This window comes from Arachis duranensis, chromosome 1 (genome assembly GCF_000817695.3).
Source record: "Arachis duranensis cultivar V14167 chromosome 1, aradu.V14167.gnm2.J7QH, whole genome shotgun sequence".
Taxonomy (NCBI): domain Eukaryota; kingdom Viridiplantae; phylum Streptophyta; class Magnoliopsida; order Fabales; family Fabaceae; genus Arachis; species Arachis duranensis.
Genome location: NC_029772.3, coordinates 5,925,223 through 5,938,413, shown reverse-complemented (window position 1 = coordinate 5,938,413; position 13,191 = coordinate 5,925,223). Strand labels below are relative to the sequence as shown.

The 13,191-nt window shown below is 34.2% G+C and overlaps 1 protein-coding gene across 2 annotated transcripts; it reads right to left on the bottom strand.

The window, feature by feature from the left end:
• Positions 1 to 871: 871 nt before the first annotated feature.
• LOC107490439 (6-phosphofructo-2-kinase/fructose-2,6-bisphosphatase) lies at positions 872 to 10,478 on the bottom strand. Of its 2 annotated transcripts, none has more exons than XM_016111248.3 (22): positions 9,920 to 10,478; positions 9,110 to 9,405; positions 8,265 to 8,447; positions 7,828 to 8,037; positions 7,635 to 7,730; positions 7,286 to 7,384; positions 7,150 to 7,179; positions 6,474 to 6,527; positions 5,382 to 5,435; positions 5,224 to 5,301; positions 5,054 to 5,145; positions 4,906 to 4,963; positions 4,750 to 4,824; positions 4,118 to 4,165; positions 3,639 to 3,736; positions 3,291 to 3,366; positions 2,595 to 2,657; positions 2,395 to 2,486; positions 2,177 to 2,248; positions 1,990 to 2,053; positions 1,808 to 1,873; positions 872 to 1,199 (listed from the first exon to the last, which is right to left on the bottom strand). In XM_016111248.3, the coding sequence occupies exons 1-22, from the start codon at positions 10,203 to 10,205 to the stop codon at positions 1,122 to 1,124; spliced, it is 2,268 nt and encodes a 755-aa protein (XP_015966734.1). In that variant the 5' UTR covers positions 10,206 to 10,478; the 3' UTR covers positions 872 to 1,121. The 2 variants fall into 2 exon arrangements, with proteins under 2 accessions (XP_015966734.1, XP_015966781.1); XM_016111295.3 differs by having other exon boundaries at positions 2,177 to 2,245.
• Positions 10,479 to 13,191: the final 2,713 nt, after the last annotated feature.

The window sequence follows — 13,191 nt, the reverse complement described above, 5'->3', positions numbered from 1 at the left end:
AGTTGATAAAACATTTCCTCTACTATTTCTTGTCACCCTACAATGCAATGCAAGTTCTGTTTCAATACAAATAGGAACAGTAGATATTTGTAATTGTTGTATATAGATTCGATTCCAACACACTTTGATTTGATGCAATTTGCAATGAAATTATGCAATGCATGCTTCCGGCCATGGAATTTATTCCTTTTTAAGAGGAGACATATAAATTTCATATTCATACATCATCGCATGCTGTTTGGTGTTATAGCCTCGTGAACTCTGACGCAACTCCTTCCCCAACTATGTAGTTTTGCTAGAGATGAGACTACATTTGATAATCAACATTTTATTCGATAATCAGTTTGATTTTGAAGTTTAATGATACTCACTTTGGTTATTGAATATTGAATCAAATTAATCCTTGTAACACAAATTTAGTTAATAAAATGTATATATATGTAACTAACTCTCATTATAATAGTTAAACAACTAATTTAACGGTAGAAATGTTAGACTCAATTTTGATCTCTTTTAGTCTATTAAAAAAACTACATTAAACCTCACAGTACCTTTACTTAAATTAGACTTGGACCTGCACAATATTCAAAAAAGTTTATTTTCTGTACATATTTTAGATGACTAAAATAATACAGAAGCTTTTGGTTTTATAATTTGTTATAAAATAATTTGTATAACTCTTAAAACAAAGAACTATATCATAATAAATTCTATAATATAATACGATAATAAAATAATAAAACCAAACATGATACACTTTTTCCAATTCCAAAGATGTATTTGTTGCAATTAGAATTTTGGAAACTATTTTAATATCTCAGAGACCATTTTGAAACTTAATTCATAAAAAAGTCTTTTTCTAAAATCCAGATGAGAGAAACTTAATTGGTGGAATTTGTATTAGCCATGAAGTATAACGTCTTACAAAGAGAACATCATTTACACTTGAAATGAAACAAATGTTGAGTTTGAAGAGCATGACTTCCCTTCTTTATGATAATAATGTAATCCATTTGTGGGAATAATACATTTTTAACAATTTGAAAGAAGAAGGAGAATCCATAATTTGTCTATACAAGACACAACATAAGCAAGAGAGCTTCTCATCATCAGTTCATTTTTCAGTCCATTAGTTTGTATCTTTTCTCTTGGACACCAGTAACTCCCATTTGTATCTCTATTATTGTATGAAGAGGCACCTGCAATGCAATTGACAAATTCCATCTTAGATATCTTGTGCATGTGTTATAATATTAGATAAATTAGTCCCTAATAAAATAACATAACAAATTTCTCTTTTAATTTTGAAAATTTTAGACAATCTAATCCCTTAACTATACTATATTTTTTATATATAAAAATTGAAGACTGATTTGCCACTTTTAAAAAACATTTTAAAAATATTCGGAACTGATTTGTCTTTTTTATTTTATAGAGATTAATTTGTCTAATCTGCACTCCTAATTTGTGTCCTCTAAAACTTAGAAGACTTCATATAACCTTAAGCTTCAATAAGAATTTGATTTTATCCTTCCATTTAACGGTTACTAACTACTATGTCTTCTTTCTTTTTTTTTTATAAAAAAAATGTAGTATTTATATTTTATCCATTATAGAAATTTTAAAAGCAACTTTATCTTATAGTTGATTTGTAGTCTCTAGAGATCTTCTCAGAAAGCCATATCACTACCAAAATTTGACTAGAAAAACTTGAAGTTTTAACCATCAAATCAAGTTTCAAATGGACTCAATATAGTAAAAGAAAAAAGGGACAACAGAGCTCAACTACTATGAATCCACTGATTACCTCTATATGTGGAATTTCTTGCAAAGGCCTGTCAGCAAAATAAGCATATAATGCCCTCAAAACTGCCTGCAATGAGAAAAACAAGGAAACACATTCAGAGATTAAACCAATCAAACAAGAAAAAAAAAAAAAAATACAACATTTTTAAGGACTATGTTAGTCTAATTGCAAAAAAGCAAAACCTGGTGAGATATCACAACCACTGGTGCTCGTTGTCGCTCAAGCTCAATAATTACAGGTTCTAACCTGCATTGTTTAGGGAAGAAAAACCAAAACCAAAACCAAAACCAAAACCTGAAGTTAGATATCAAACAAGCTGAAAGATGAAATGAAATAATGCTTAACAGATAAAAAAATGTATGTTTCAACCTTTGAATGACATCCAAATAAGACTCTCCGCGAGGATAACGATACCTAAGCTTGTCCTTCTTGCGAGATCTGCTATAAGTGGGAAAAAAAAATCATGTCTGTTTAGATAGCCTTTTCTCCACAAGCCTAACCATTTTTTTTTTTAGTTTTATGTAATACACTACTTGCATTCAACTTGAAAGCAAAAGAGTCGTAGAGGTTACAAGTCTGCGACATACTCATACTCCTCTGGCATGTTTTTCTTTATCTCTTCATACGTCATACCATCACACACCCCAGCATTTATCTCATCAAGTGCTCGCCATTGTATCTAAGATAATAAGTGCAGGAATACCATAATGTTCAAGTTTGTCATCCATATCTCTCGACATTAACATGACTTCATGCATCCGTAAGCTTTAAGGATGATAACACTAACCTTGGGGAATCCAACAATTGGACTTGCTGTCAGGATTGTTCTCTGTAGCGTACTGGTCCATATCTGAACCAGTGGTTACAAACATGACAAATCATTCATCATTTCAATATTTGCTTATATTAGTTCATGCAGCAAGCTCATATGAGCTCTGATTCAGCATTAAATTGTTTCAATTTCCACAATAGCCTACATACCGAGAGAAAACTCTTTTATAGTGGACTGGCGACAGAAATGAAAATTCGTGACACGATTAACTGATACAAGCATTATTATTGACAATAGGCTGCAGTTAAACACAGTTGTCAAGCGAACAAAATCATGGATTTCTGTTAAAAAACAGATAACATATACCAATGTCTCTATCTTATCTCAGAGTATCAGAGTAATTTTCACCATATGACATATGTTACAAACTTACAATATCAGTATCTTAAAATGATCCCTTAAAATGATTTTCATATTAACTTTCATTTCATGAATTGTTTCCTAGTTCTTTTAAGATTACTAGTCTTAAAATTATTATTATAGGGATTCGTCTTTCTATATGATATGATATCAGATCACACTATATATCAATATTACCTTTTTGTTCTTAGTCTTGCGTTTTCTTTTTCCTTCTCTACCAAAAACCCATAATCTTAAAAGGTTCAAAGAACACAAGGAAGAGATTGAATCTATATAAATGAAAAATCTTACAGAAGCAGCCCGCTCTGATTTGAGACGCTTTCCAACAAAGTTGGCAAGCTTCTTTTTATAGAGTTCTCCAGCCTCACTGTCATAACAAATTGCATTGTGCTCTAGTTAGTCACCCCAAGAAAAGAAAAGGAAAAACGAAAAAGGATAATGATTCTAAAAACGATAGACATCACATTTAGAAATAGAGGAAGCAACATAGCTAAGATAGAGCAGGTCCCAAAAAAAAAAATAAACATAGCTAAGATAGAGGAGCCATTTAATTTTAAATATCTGTTGATTAATTAGAAAGCAACCAGACTTTCTTTTACATTCATATCTCTTCATTTTCCTTTTCTACATCATATTTACCTTAATGCGGCATCTCCTCCAATTCTGCCTCTTACATTATCCTGACTTTCTCCATGCCGAGTAAGTAATATTGGGCGAGGTGTAAGGTGTGTATTTACCTACAGTAGATATATTGAGGTTCACAGCAATGTACAAATATGACGAAAAAGAAAATGTCAGGTTTATTCATATTATCAGACACTTACCAGTGATATGACTGTACATATAGACATAGGTAATAGTTTTATGAATGTAACATTTCATGAACCGTAAAAGCTTGAACAAATTTGGTGTTCAATATTGAGTTGGATGAAAGAACTTATGTAGGACTATCTTTTCATTGGAAGACACGGGGAGGGGACAGAGTGATAGCTAGCTTCCTTTTTGTTTCCACCAAATTTTGGTAGTATCTTATTGAATTTTATCAATTTTTTGCCTGTGTTCATGTCAAATGCTGATTGTAATTGAAGTATTTAACCACATTTTTCAGTAATGCTTACCAAGAAAAAGACAATTCGGCCAGGAAGGTAGCCACTGATATTGTTCACCTACAGCAAAAGATAGAAGATGTGATCAAATAACAAATCAAAAACACTTAAACAAAATAGGCCAAGAAATAGGGAATACCAATGAATTCTAAGTAAAGTGAGAAATTGTGAAGTCAGTGCTTAACTAGTCAATAATCACGTGTCCAAACAATCTAGAGCAATAATGACTCTATCTATTCTGCCTCCTACTTTGCCGTATAGTTTTGATATTGGTGAGATAGTAGGCATAACAATATTACTGCAACAACAACTAAATCTAGTTTCCATGTGGATCTGATTATAATTTTAATAGACTGACCTAAGCCATTTAGTTACTGAACTGGTTCTTAAACCAATTACATCCATGTGAAGAACTCCATTAATAAGAGGAAAATAGCATGTTCAATATGCTCAACGATGAAAACTTTTTCACATTTTTGCAACTTCATACTGATCACATCAAGAATTTCTTGTTTGATGTTAAATCATGCTACAAAATTTCATATGCGGATTCTGACACGAACTATCAAGATGATCAACTGTACTGAAAGGTTATGTTCAATGCATAATAGGATCAACACAAACAATGAAGTAACCGAACTTACTTGTATTTGCCCACCATGTCCACTGACCATATCAATCATTTTTATGTAAGATCCTTCTTCTACTGGCTCATAAACCTAATAATATGAAAATAAACATTATTTAAGGAAAAAAAGCTCACACAAAACAATCATTAAAAGTATTTTGTAATCACTTGCCTTCTCATAATTGGCCAGACGGTTTTTGAAGTCTTGCAATCCAGCCTGAAAATCCGGCCTGCAAGATGAAGTTAATTGTATATGTATCCACATCAACACTAAGGTAAATCTTCCATTTTAAGATGCAAAATTATAAATTAAACATTACTCTTCTGCATAGTCAGGACTTTGCTGAATTTTAAGACGTATATTCCTTTCGATTATGTTTACATCATTACATATTGTTTCCAGGAAGATAATCTGCAATGAAAACAGAAATGAATCAGGATAAGCATATAACTCTGCATAATTATAATTACAACACCTGTCTGTGACTACCTTGCATCTTCCTTCAGCTAATTTCATCAGCATGTTTCTTCGCCTCTTGTTACTATTTGTGGCATCAAATATCCCCACCTAAACCGAAGTTAAACTTTATGCAAATAGATGAAAGAAAGCATAATTAGTAACCAAAAGACGCAGCAAAATGATCTTACCTGACCACCTTCGTGCATCCAAGATACCATATCTTCAAATGCCAGCGCTGCTACCTAGTGGCACGTGATATATTAAAACTATTTACACAGAGAAAGGTCAACATGGTGTCAACATCGCCAGTATCATCCATTATAAATGAAATATCAGAAGAGCATTAGCATTATGTTAAAGGGTAAGATAGTTGTAACAGATTAATATCTATCACCATGAACTTTCCTTTTTTATCTCACTCTACATTTGTGCAGTGGTGTTGCTTCTAATATAGTAGCTCAATACACAAAATGTCAGAAGTAGCACTTTAAATAAGAGTAACAAGATCTTAACATTGTAATGCATGATTTTGTTTCAACTTTTTATCAATCAAAAAGATGTTACCCTATTAGATTGTGACATTATCCATGTGGAGAGGCCCAAGGATTACACTATGTTAGAACTAGGAACTCGTACCAGTAATAGGATGAATTGCAAAGTAAATGTTTATTGAATGACTGAATCCTTAATTTTATAGAAGTGATTTTACTATCTCCAAGGATACTTTAGAGTCCCGTTCTCTCCCAAACTATTCCAAATGACTGGACATCCTTTGTTCAACCCTGTTCCTTCTATTTATACTAACCACTAAGGCAATAACTCACCAATTGTAACTAACTAACTAACTATAACTAGCTACCTAAGGGTATCCTAAGACTCCAAAGTCCTAACACACTATTTCAACCTATCTCACACTTCTCAATCCTGGCTGAGTTCCTGAACCATTCTGTACTTAGGAATCACTTAGATCAACAAACTCTGATTAATTTATTCAACACATGATGTTGTGTGTGATTCAGAAGAACAACATTTAATAAGTTTTCTTGAAATAATACATAATTAAAAGCATTTCTAGTTAAATATGCAAGTTTTAAGAAATAAGACAGTTAATTGGAACTAAATTCAACAAATTATAGAAGCAATAATGTCATAATTCCAACTAAAAATTAAAAAGTTATAATGCAATGTATAAGCTATAGGTTTTACTGGCTCACAGTTAGTTTACAACTCTACTCCAATAGTCCAATAATAATAATAATAATTAAAGAAATCTGCAGTACCTCATTACGTGCTTCCACACCTTCAGGATTATCAGCTGCAAAGAAATCTGCGGACTGCAAAATAATATCACGTGAACTAAACGGTTAAACTATAAAATATGATGGGCTAGTGCAACATCATGATTTCAAGGGAAAGAAAATCAAGTTTTCACTGTCCCATTATAACCACATGATGTGGTAATACTGAGAATCTTACGACCCTCAAAAGTACAAGGGAATGTAATAAAGTATCAATGTTCAGACTTTATAGTTAAAAACTTCATTCTTATGGTTTTGGCCCACCTTCAGAATTTAGTTGACTGCTATACAGTTCATTCAATGCTTTCCAATTTCATCTTATTTATAAACTTGTTGGAATAATCTCCAAGCCTACTGCATCACCATAATCCTCTAAGAGCTCAATTCACTTATTGAATTTTTTAAAGACAAATGTGATTAAATCATTAAAAGCATCAGATATTGAATTCTAGGATACTGCTTTGGAATAATTTTCAACTGCAAATTCTTCATTCTAGCATGAACCACATTGATCTCATGATAATTGGTTTACAATGCAATGAGGGATATAACTACCAGTAGAAAAACATGCAGTGCATAATAAAGTTCTGAAGATAATCTTTATATCAGAAGCATAGACTATTTAATAGTTGCAACTATGCAAATAAATAAAGTATACCTGATTAGCTCCATGCTTAAGGCGACGATACTGCAACATCCAAAAGTAAGTATGTTAACTATCTTTACGTGTTTCCAAATTTCCACATGGTAAATGTTATATCAATGTTAAAAGGTGATTTTAAGAATGTAACAACCTTTCCAACATTGAAGTGTTTGGTATTATGACCTAACCAACGAAGATATCTTGTAAGTTTAGCTGCAGTGAATGTTTTACCTCGCGCTGGCAGGCCTACCTATGCAAAAGAAAGAAGATAGAAAATAGAACAATTATTGTCACAATTTTAATTTACTAGTTAGATTAACTAAAGGGAAATATGACCATTTTTCCAGGTATTTCTAACTTCCAACTTTCAATGTATATACTTGACTTAGTCTCAATTAATTTACAACTATGAAATAAAAATGAAAAGTAGTGACAAAGAACAACTACGAATATAAAAATTAGTGAGTAATAACTTATCATGACAGAGTATTAGAGTATACCAGGATAATCGCCAAATGTCTATCCTCCTTGGGACCCAGCATCTGGTCGGCAACAGCCGCAGCTGCAACAGCTCCAGCAGCGGCTGGCATTGAATTCTATCAATGAACAAGAAAGGGTGAACATGCAATATAAGTTGGTTCGCATCAAACAAGTTTGAATAGTATACAATAAGTGGAAGTTATTTATACAAACCTTGGTATCATTATCTAAATTAAGATCATGAGTGAAGATATTAGAACTAGAAGATTTTATGAGTCTTGGGGATCCAACACCCCTATCAACAAAAAGCCCCCTCTGACTCTCTTGCCTTTGCAGAGGCGAATACGATCCCACTGACTTGGACTCAACCATTCCAGAAGTGGGAAAGGCCTTAGAAGAATCAGGCACGATAACCTCCATCTCCTGGTTAGAACATCAACACAACCAATCAGATTTAACATTTAATATGTTGAGTATCAAGAATCAAGATAGCATGTTAGCTTAATTTCTTATATGTTTCTCTTAGACTCAGAAAGTGGCATTTTGTATTGTAAGTCTCCTATGAAATGTTTTCTACTACTATTAAATAATAAATAGTCCATTTAGAAAGTATAAACAACACTTAAAAGATGTGAGTTTGAACGATAAACCTTTATTGTTGTAGGGCGATCAGCAGAAGCACCACCATCCTTGAAGGAATATGAACCACTAGTTAGTGACCTTGGAGTCTCTGTCATGTTAGCTGCATATACAAAGGCTGAATTTGCCGAAGTTGAGGGTGCTGGAACAACATAATGCTCAAGATCAAGGTCCAAACCGGCCGAAGAGCAATTCTGGAGAGTAAAAAGTAAAGCAAGCTTAAAATATTTAGTAATCATAAGACAACAAGGCAACCTTTACTTCATAGAGAACCAAGCCACAGGGTGAAATAAGAGAAGAAAAGAAGAGAGACACATATGATAGCAACCAATTTAAATATGATATCCTAAATATTTATATGTTTTTTCAACTGTTGAAGTATATGAAGCAACAATAGTGCTTTGGATTTCAAGATCGCCTATCAGAAGAACTAAAGGGAAATTTAAATGCACTATCAAAACGACCATTCTATTTGCACCAACAGTTGACATTTATTTACTAGACCAAGGTGTGTTTAGAAATATAAGACAACATCTAAATACCTAACATCAGCGTTACATATTTTACATCGGAAACTATGGCGACTTGTATTGCATCCATCATTGGATAGGATTCCATCCTCACTTTAGACTCCATCCAATGATAGATAGAGTGTAAGTTAGTACAACGTCCAAAGCAAAACATGTTCACCTAATTCAATATCTTAAGGCTTGGGGGCAAATTAACACTTTGTTCTTCAGATAACACAGCAATAGAAACTACAAATTAAAAATAAAGGTGATTCTATTTTAATGTCACTGACCAAGTATTCCAAGGGTTAAAAATACATAAACAAAACCAGAAGTTGACGTCTAACCTCACCACCTGGCTGAGGTGCCGAATTTATGCTGACATCAGGCATCCAACGTACAGACGACGGACGAAAATTCTCCTGGTAAGCCCTCCAACTAGCTGCAAGGTCAAAAGGAGAGACCCTGTCTGCTTTTACAAATACTTTATACTCAAGAACTTCATCATTTTCAAGCCTGAACAAAGCAAGCTTGGCGTCCTCTTTCAGCGCTCCCCCAATGAGTTGGCGGCTTGGACCCTCCTCAACAAAACAAGGCGCATTGCTGTACTTAGGCTTCAACAGGAACTTGAAGTCCAAAGTTTCTAGAAATCCCAAACAAAAACCAGAGTCAAAACATCAGGTTCATAAACTAACACCAACCATCCTCTTCCAACAACACAATTTCCAAAATTGCAACACATTCACATATCAAACTCTCTGCCCATAGTAAAACCAATAATGCTTTTGCTCTGATCAAGAGTTCATCTTATAATAAGTCCTCCAAACATTTTACCACGAATGAGTCCTCACATAATTATGCAACATCGAACTAGTCCTACTATAGTGTAAAATAAAGACTTATTTTATTTTCTGGAATTTTATAAAAAATAAAAAGAAAAAATATTGAAAACAATCAAATCATGTTTTCTGTTCATCTAAAATTGGATAAGAGTGAGCCAGCTAGGGTGGGCTCGATTTACGAGAAAAAAGAGAGTACAGGAATAATTTCTCCCTAGAAAAGAAGAAACCACCAACTAACTAACCTACCTACCTAAACTTATTTTCAAAAAAGAAAAATAATAATAATAATAAATTAAGAGGAGGAAGGTAGGTAACCGTGATTAGGTGGAACAACAAAGCTGAGCTCCCACATTGAAACAGATTCTCGTTCCATGGAAAGTGCCTTGGAAGGGTCCCAAGAGCCGATGAGAGGAACCGAGCCGAACACGTGAGGAACGAGGTCGGCGGTAAGGGTGTGGTTCTTGTCCATCTTAAGTGAGACGTAGAGCTGGCCTCCGTCGTGATGAGCGGAGGCGTGTCCTTGGCCATCGGGTGTATCATCTTGGCCGTCTGGCTTGTTCGCTCCTCCTTCTTCGCCTTCCTTGGAGGCACCGGTTCCCATTGGCTATGGTGTTTGTGGCAATTGAGGGAGCATGCAGATGTGGATATGGAGGCCTGGTTTTCTGGTGAGAGTGGCTTTGGAGTTATCGATGGATAAGGAAGAGATGATGATTGATTGATGACTTGGTTTAGAATTTGGAAGTGAGGGAGTGGTGTTGGTGTTGGTGGGACTCGCTGGGTGACTCACTCACTCTTACTAGTTACTACTGTTACTGCTCCGTCTTCTCTCTTATGTTTATCTACTTTCTTCTTTCTTTCTTTCATACTAGTGGTTACTGCTTGACTTGGGAAAGATACCAATGGCTTAACAACTCAAATTTATAGTATTACTAATTGGTAATTACCAATTGAGAAATACATAAATATGTCTGTAATTTTATAATTCCAAACACATATAAATTCTTGATTAACTAATAAAAAATAATTTTCTAGAATTCGAGATATTTAAATTTAAGATTGAATTTTTTCATTTTTTTATTTAAAGAGTAAAATATAATTTTTTATTATATATTTTATTAGTGAAATTAAATAAGAGAAAAAATATTAAAGAATTAGACATTATATTTTACTCAATCAATTAAAAAAATTGAGAAAATCTATTTTTATTTAAATTTTTCTTTCTAAAATATATATAAAGACAAGTAGGTCATTCACATAGATTTAATTATTTCGCGTTTTAGAAAATGAATAATATTTTTAATTAGTTGAGAATTTATTTATCTTTAAGATAAAAAGTCAAACACCTATTTATTATTTTTTCTTATTATTAGTTTTATATGTTATATCAATAAAAATAAATCTTTTTATATTAACATTGTGAATAATAAATCAAAAGAACGAACACGGTTGAATTACTGTATAAAATATTTCAATTAATTACTACATACAAAATAATCAAACTGAATTTTCAGAAGGCAAGTCAAGTGGAACTTTATGGACATTGTCTTACAGAAGATGGGGTTTGGGCGTAAATGACGGGAGTGGGTGATGGAGTGTGTCGACACAGCTTCTATGTCAGTTTTGGTAAATGGTTCACCCACGAAACTATTCAAGATGGAAAGAGACTTGAGACAAGGTGATCCACTTTCCCCCTTCTTATTTATTCTTGTCGTTGATGTTCTACATAAAATGGTAGGTGAGGCTGTTAGAAACGAACGTATATCCCCATTGTTGGTTGGGAGAGACAGTGTATAATTGTCACATCTTCAGTTTGCAGACAACACTATATTATTTTGCCCCCCAGAGGAGAAGACTATCAAGAACTATAAGAAGCTCCTACGCTGCTTTGAGTTGATGTTGGGGTTAAGCATCAATTTTAAAAAATCTAGTTTTATCCCAATCAATTGTGATCCACAGTGGGTGCAAAGTATGTGCAGCTTGTTAGGATGCAAGGAAGCTACTCTTCTGGTCAGATATCTTGAAATTCCTCTAGGAGCTAACCCGAGGTTGGTCAAGACTTGGAAGCCAATTATAGACAAAGTGGAGGAGAAGCTCAACTTATGGAAGTCTAAGGTGCTTAACAAAGCGGGAAAATTGATGCTCATCAAAGCTGTTCTAAATAGCTTACCGGTATATTACTTAATCTTATATAAGATGTCGAAGGCTGTTGCTGAAAAGTTGATATCATTACAGAAGAGATTCTTATGGAGTAAGGAGAATGGTAGGAACGGTATGGCTTTGGTTAAATGGGAGTTGGTTCAGGCCCCAAAAAAAGCTAGGGGGTCTAGGAGTTGGCGATGCGATGATTCGTAATACAGCACTGTTATTCAAGTGGTGGTGGAGATTTTCCAAGAAGGATTGTCCGTTGTGGAAAAAAGTAGTATGTTCGTGTAATAAACTCAACCCCGATGAGCTAATCTCCACTCAGAAACTACCGACTAGAGGGGGTCCATGGAAGGATATATGTCAGTTACAGATAAAGGAGCAGTGTGTAAGAGATAAGATGATAACAGGGTTGACCATGGAGGTTGGTGATGGTTGAAGAACTAGATTCTGGGAGGATGTTTGGCTATATTATGGTACTCTAAAGGATAGGTTTTCAAGACTCTTCTCGGTTTCAAACAAAAAAGGATCTGTCATAGGGGATTGTGGGTTCTGGGATGGGTTAGAGTAGATATGGAATTTCCAATGGAAGCGTGAGTTATTTCATTGGGAATTGAAAATTGTGAATCAATTACATAACACTTTGAGACTAGTTAAATTAGCAGCTGACAGAGAGGATAGAGTGGTGTGAAAGTTTGATAGACAAGATGTATTTTCCACTAACTCATTTGTGCAGGTATTGCAGGAGGAAACGCTTCCGAAGGACGTAACTAGTTATAGTTTCACCAAGACCATCTGGAAAGGATTAGTTCCTCCAAGGGTGGAGCTGCTTGTTTGGTTTGCCTTAGTAGGGAGGGTGAATACAAAAGAAAGATTGTGTCGGCTTGGGATAGTTAATAATGAGGATAATATATGCGCCCTATGTAATACGGATGTCGAAAATGTCCATCACTTATTCCTTGCATGTGAGTTTTCTTGGCGTGGTGCGTTTGGTTATCTCTTCTTGACAGGAATTGGTGCGTCCCAGGTACTTTGAAGGACCATTTTCAAAGCTTGACAGGCACGACTTGTAGAAAGGAAGAGCGCAAAAAATGGTATATATCCTTCTTTGCAATAGTTTGGAACATCTGGATTGAAAGAAATAGGAGGATCTTTCAAAAGGCAAAGAGGTAGAAGAAGTTGTCAACTTGTCTAGCATTAGTTATCAGGAGTGGAAGAGGGAGGATCCCTTTTGTTGTTGATGGCAGTGCCGAAGATGACAAGGGGATTGTTTTAGCTCGCAAAGTTTTTGGGTGGCTACTTTTATTTTCTAGTTTCTTTTAGTTTTCTGTCCCTTGCTCCACTTGTGTGTTGAGCTCCTTTAGTTAAAAAAAAAAGTCATTTAACAAAACAAATCTAACCAAATCATTTACACTCACATGCACACATTGTTCTTCGCACGTTTG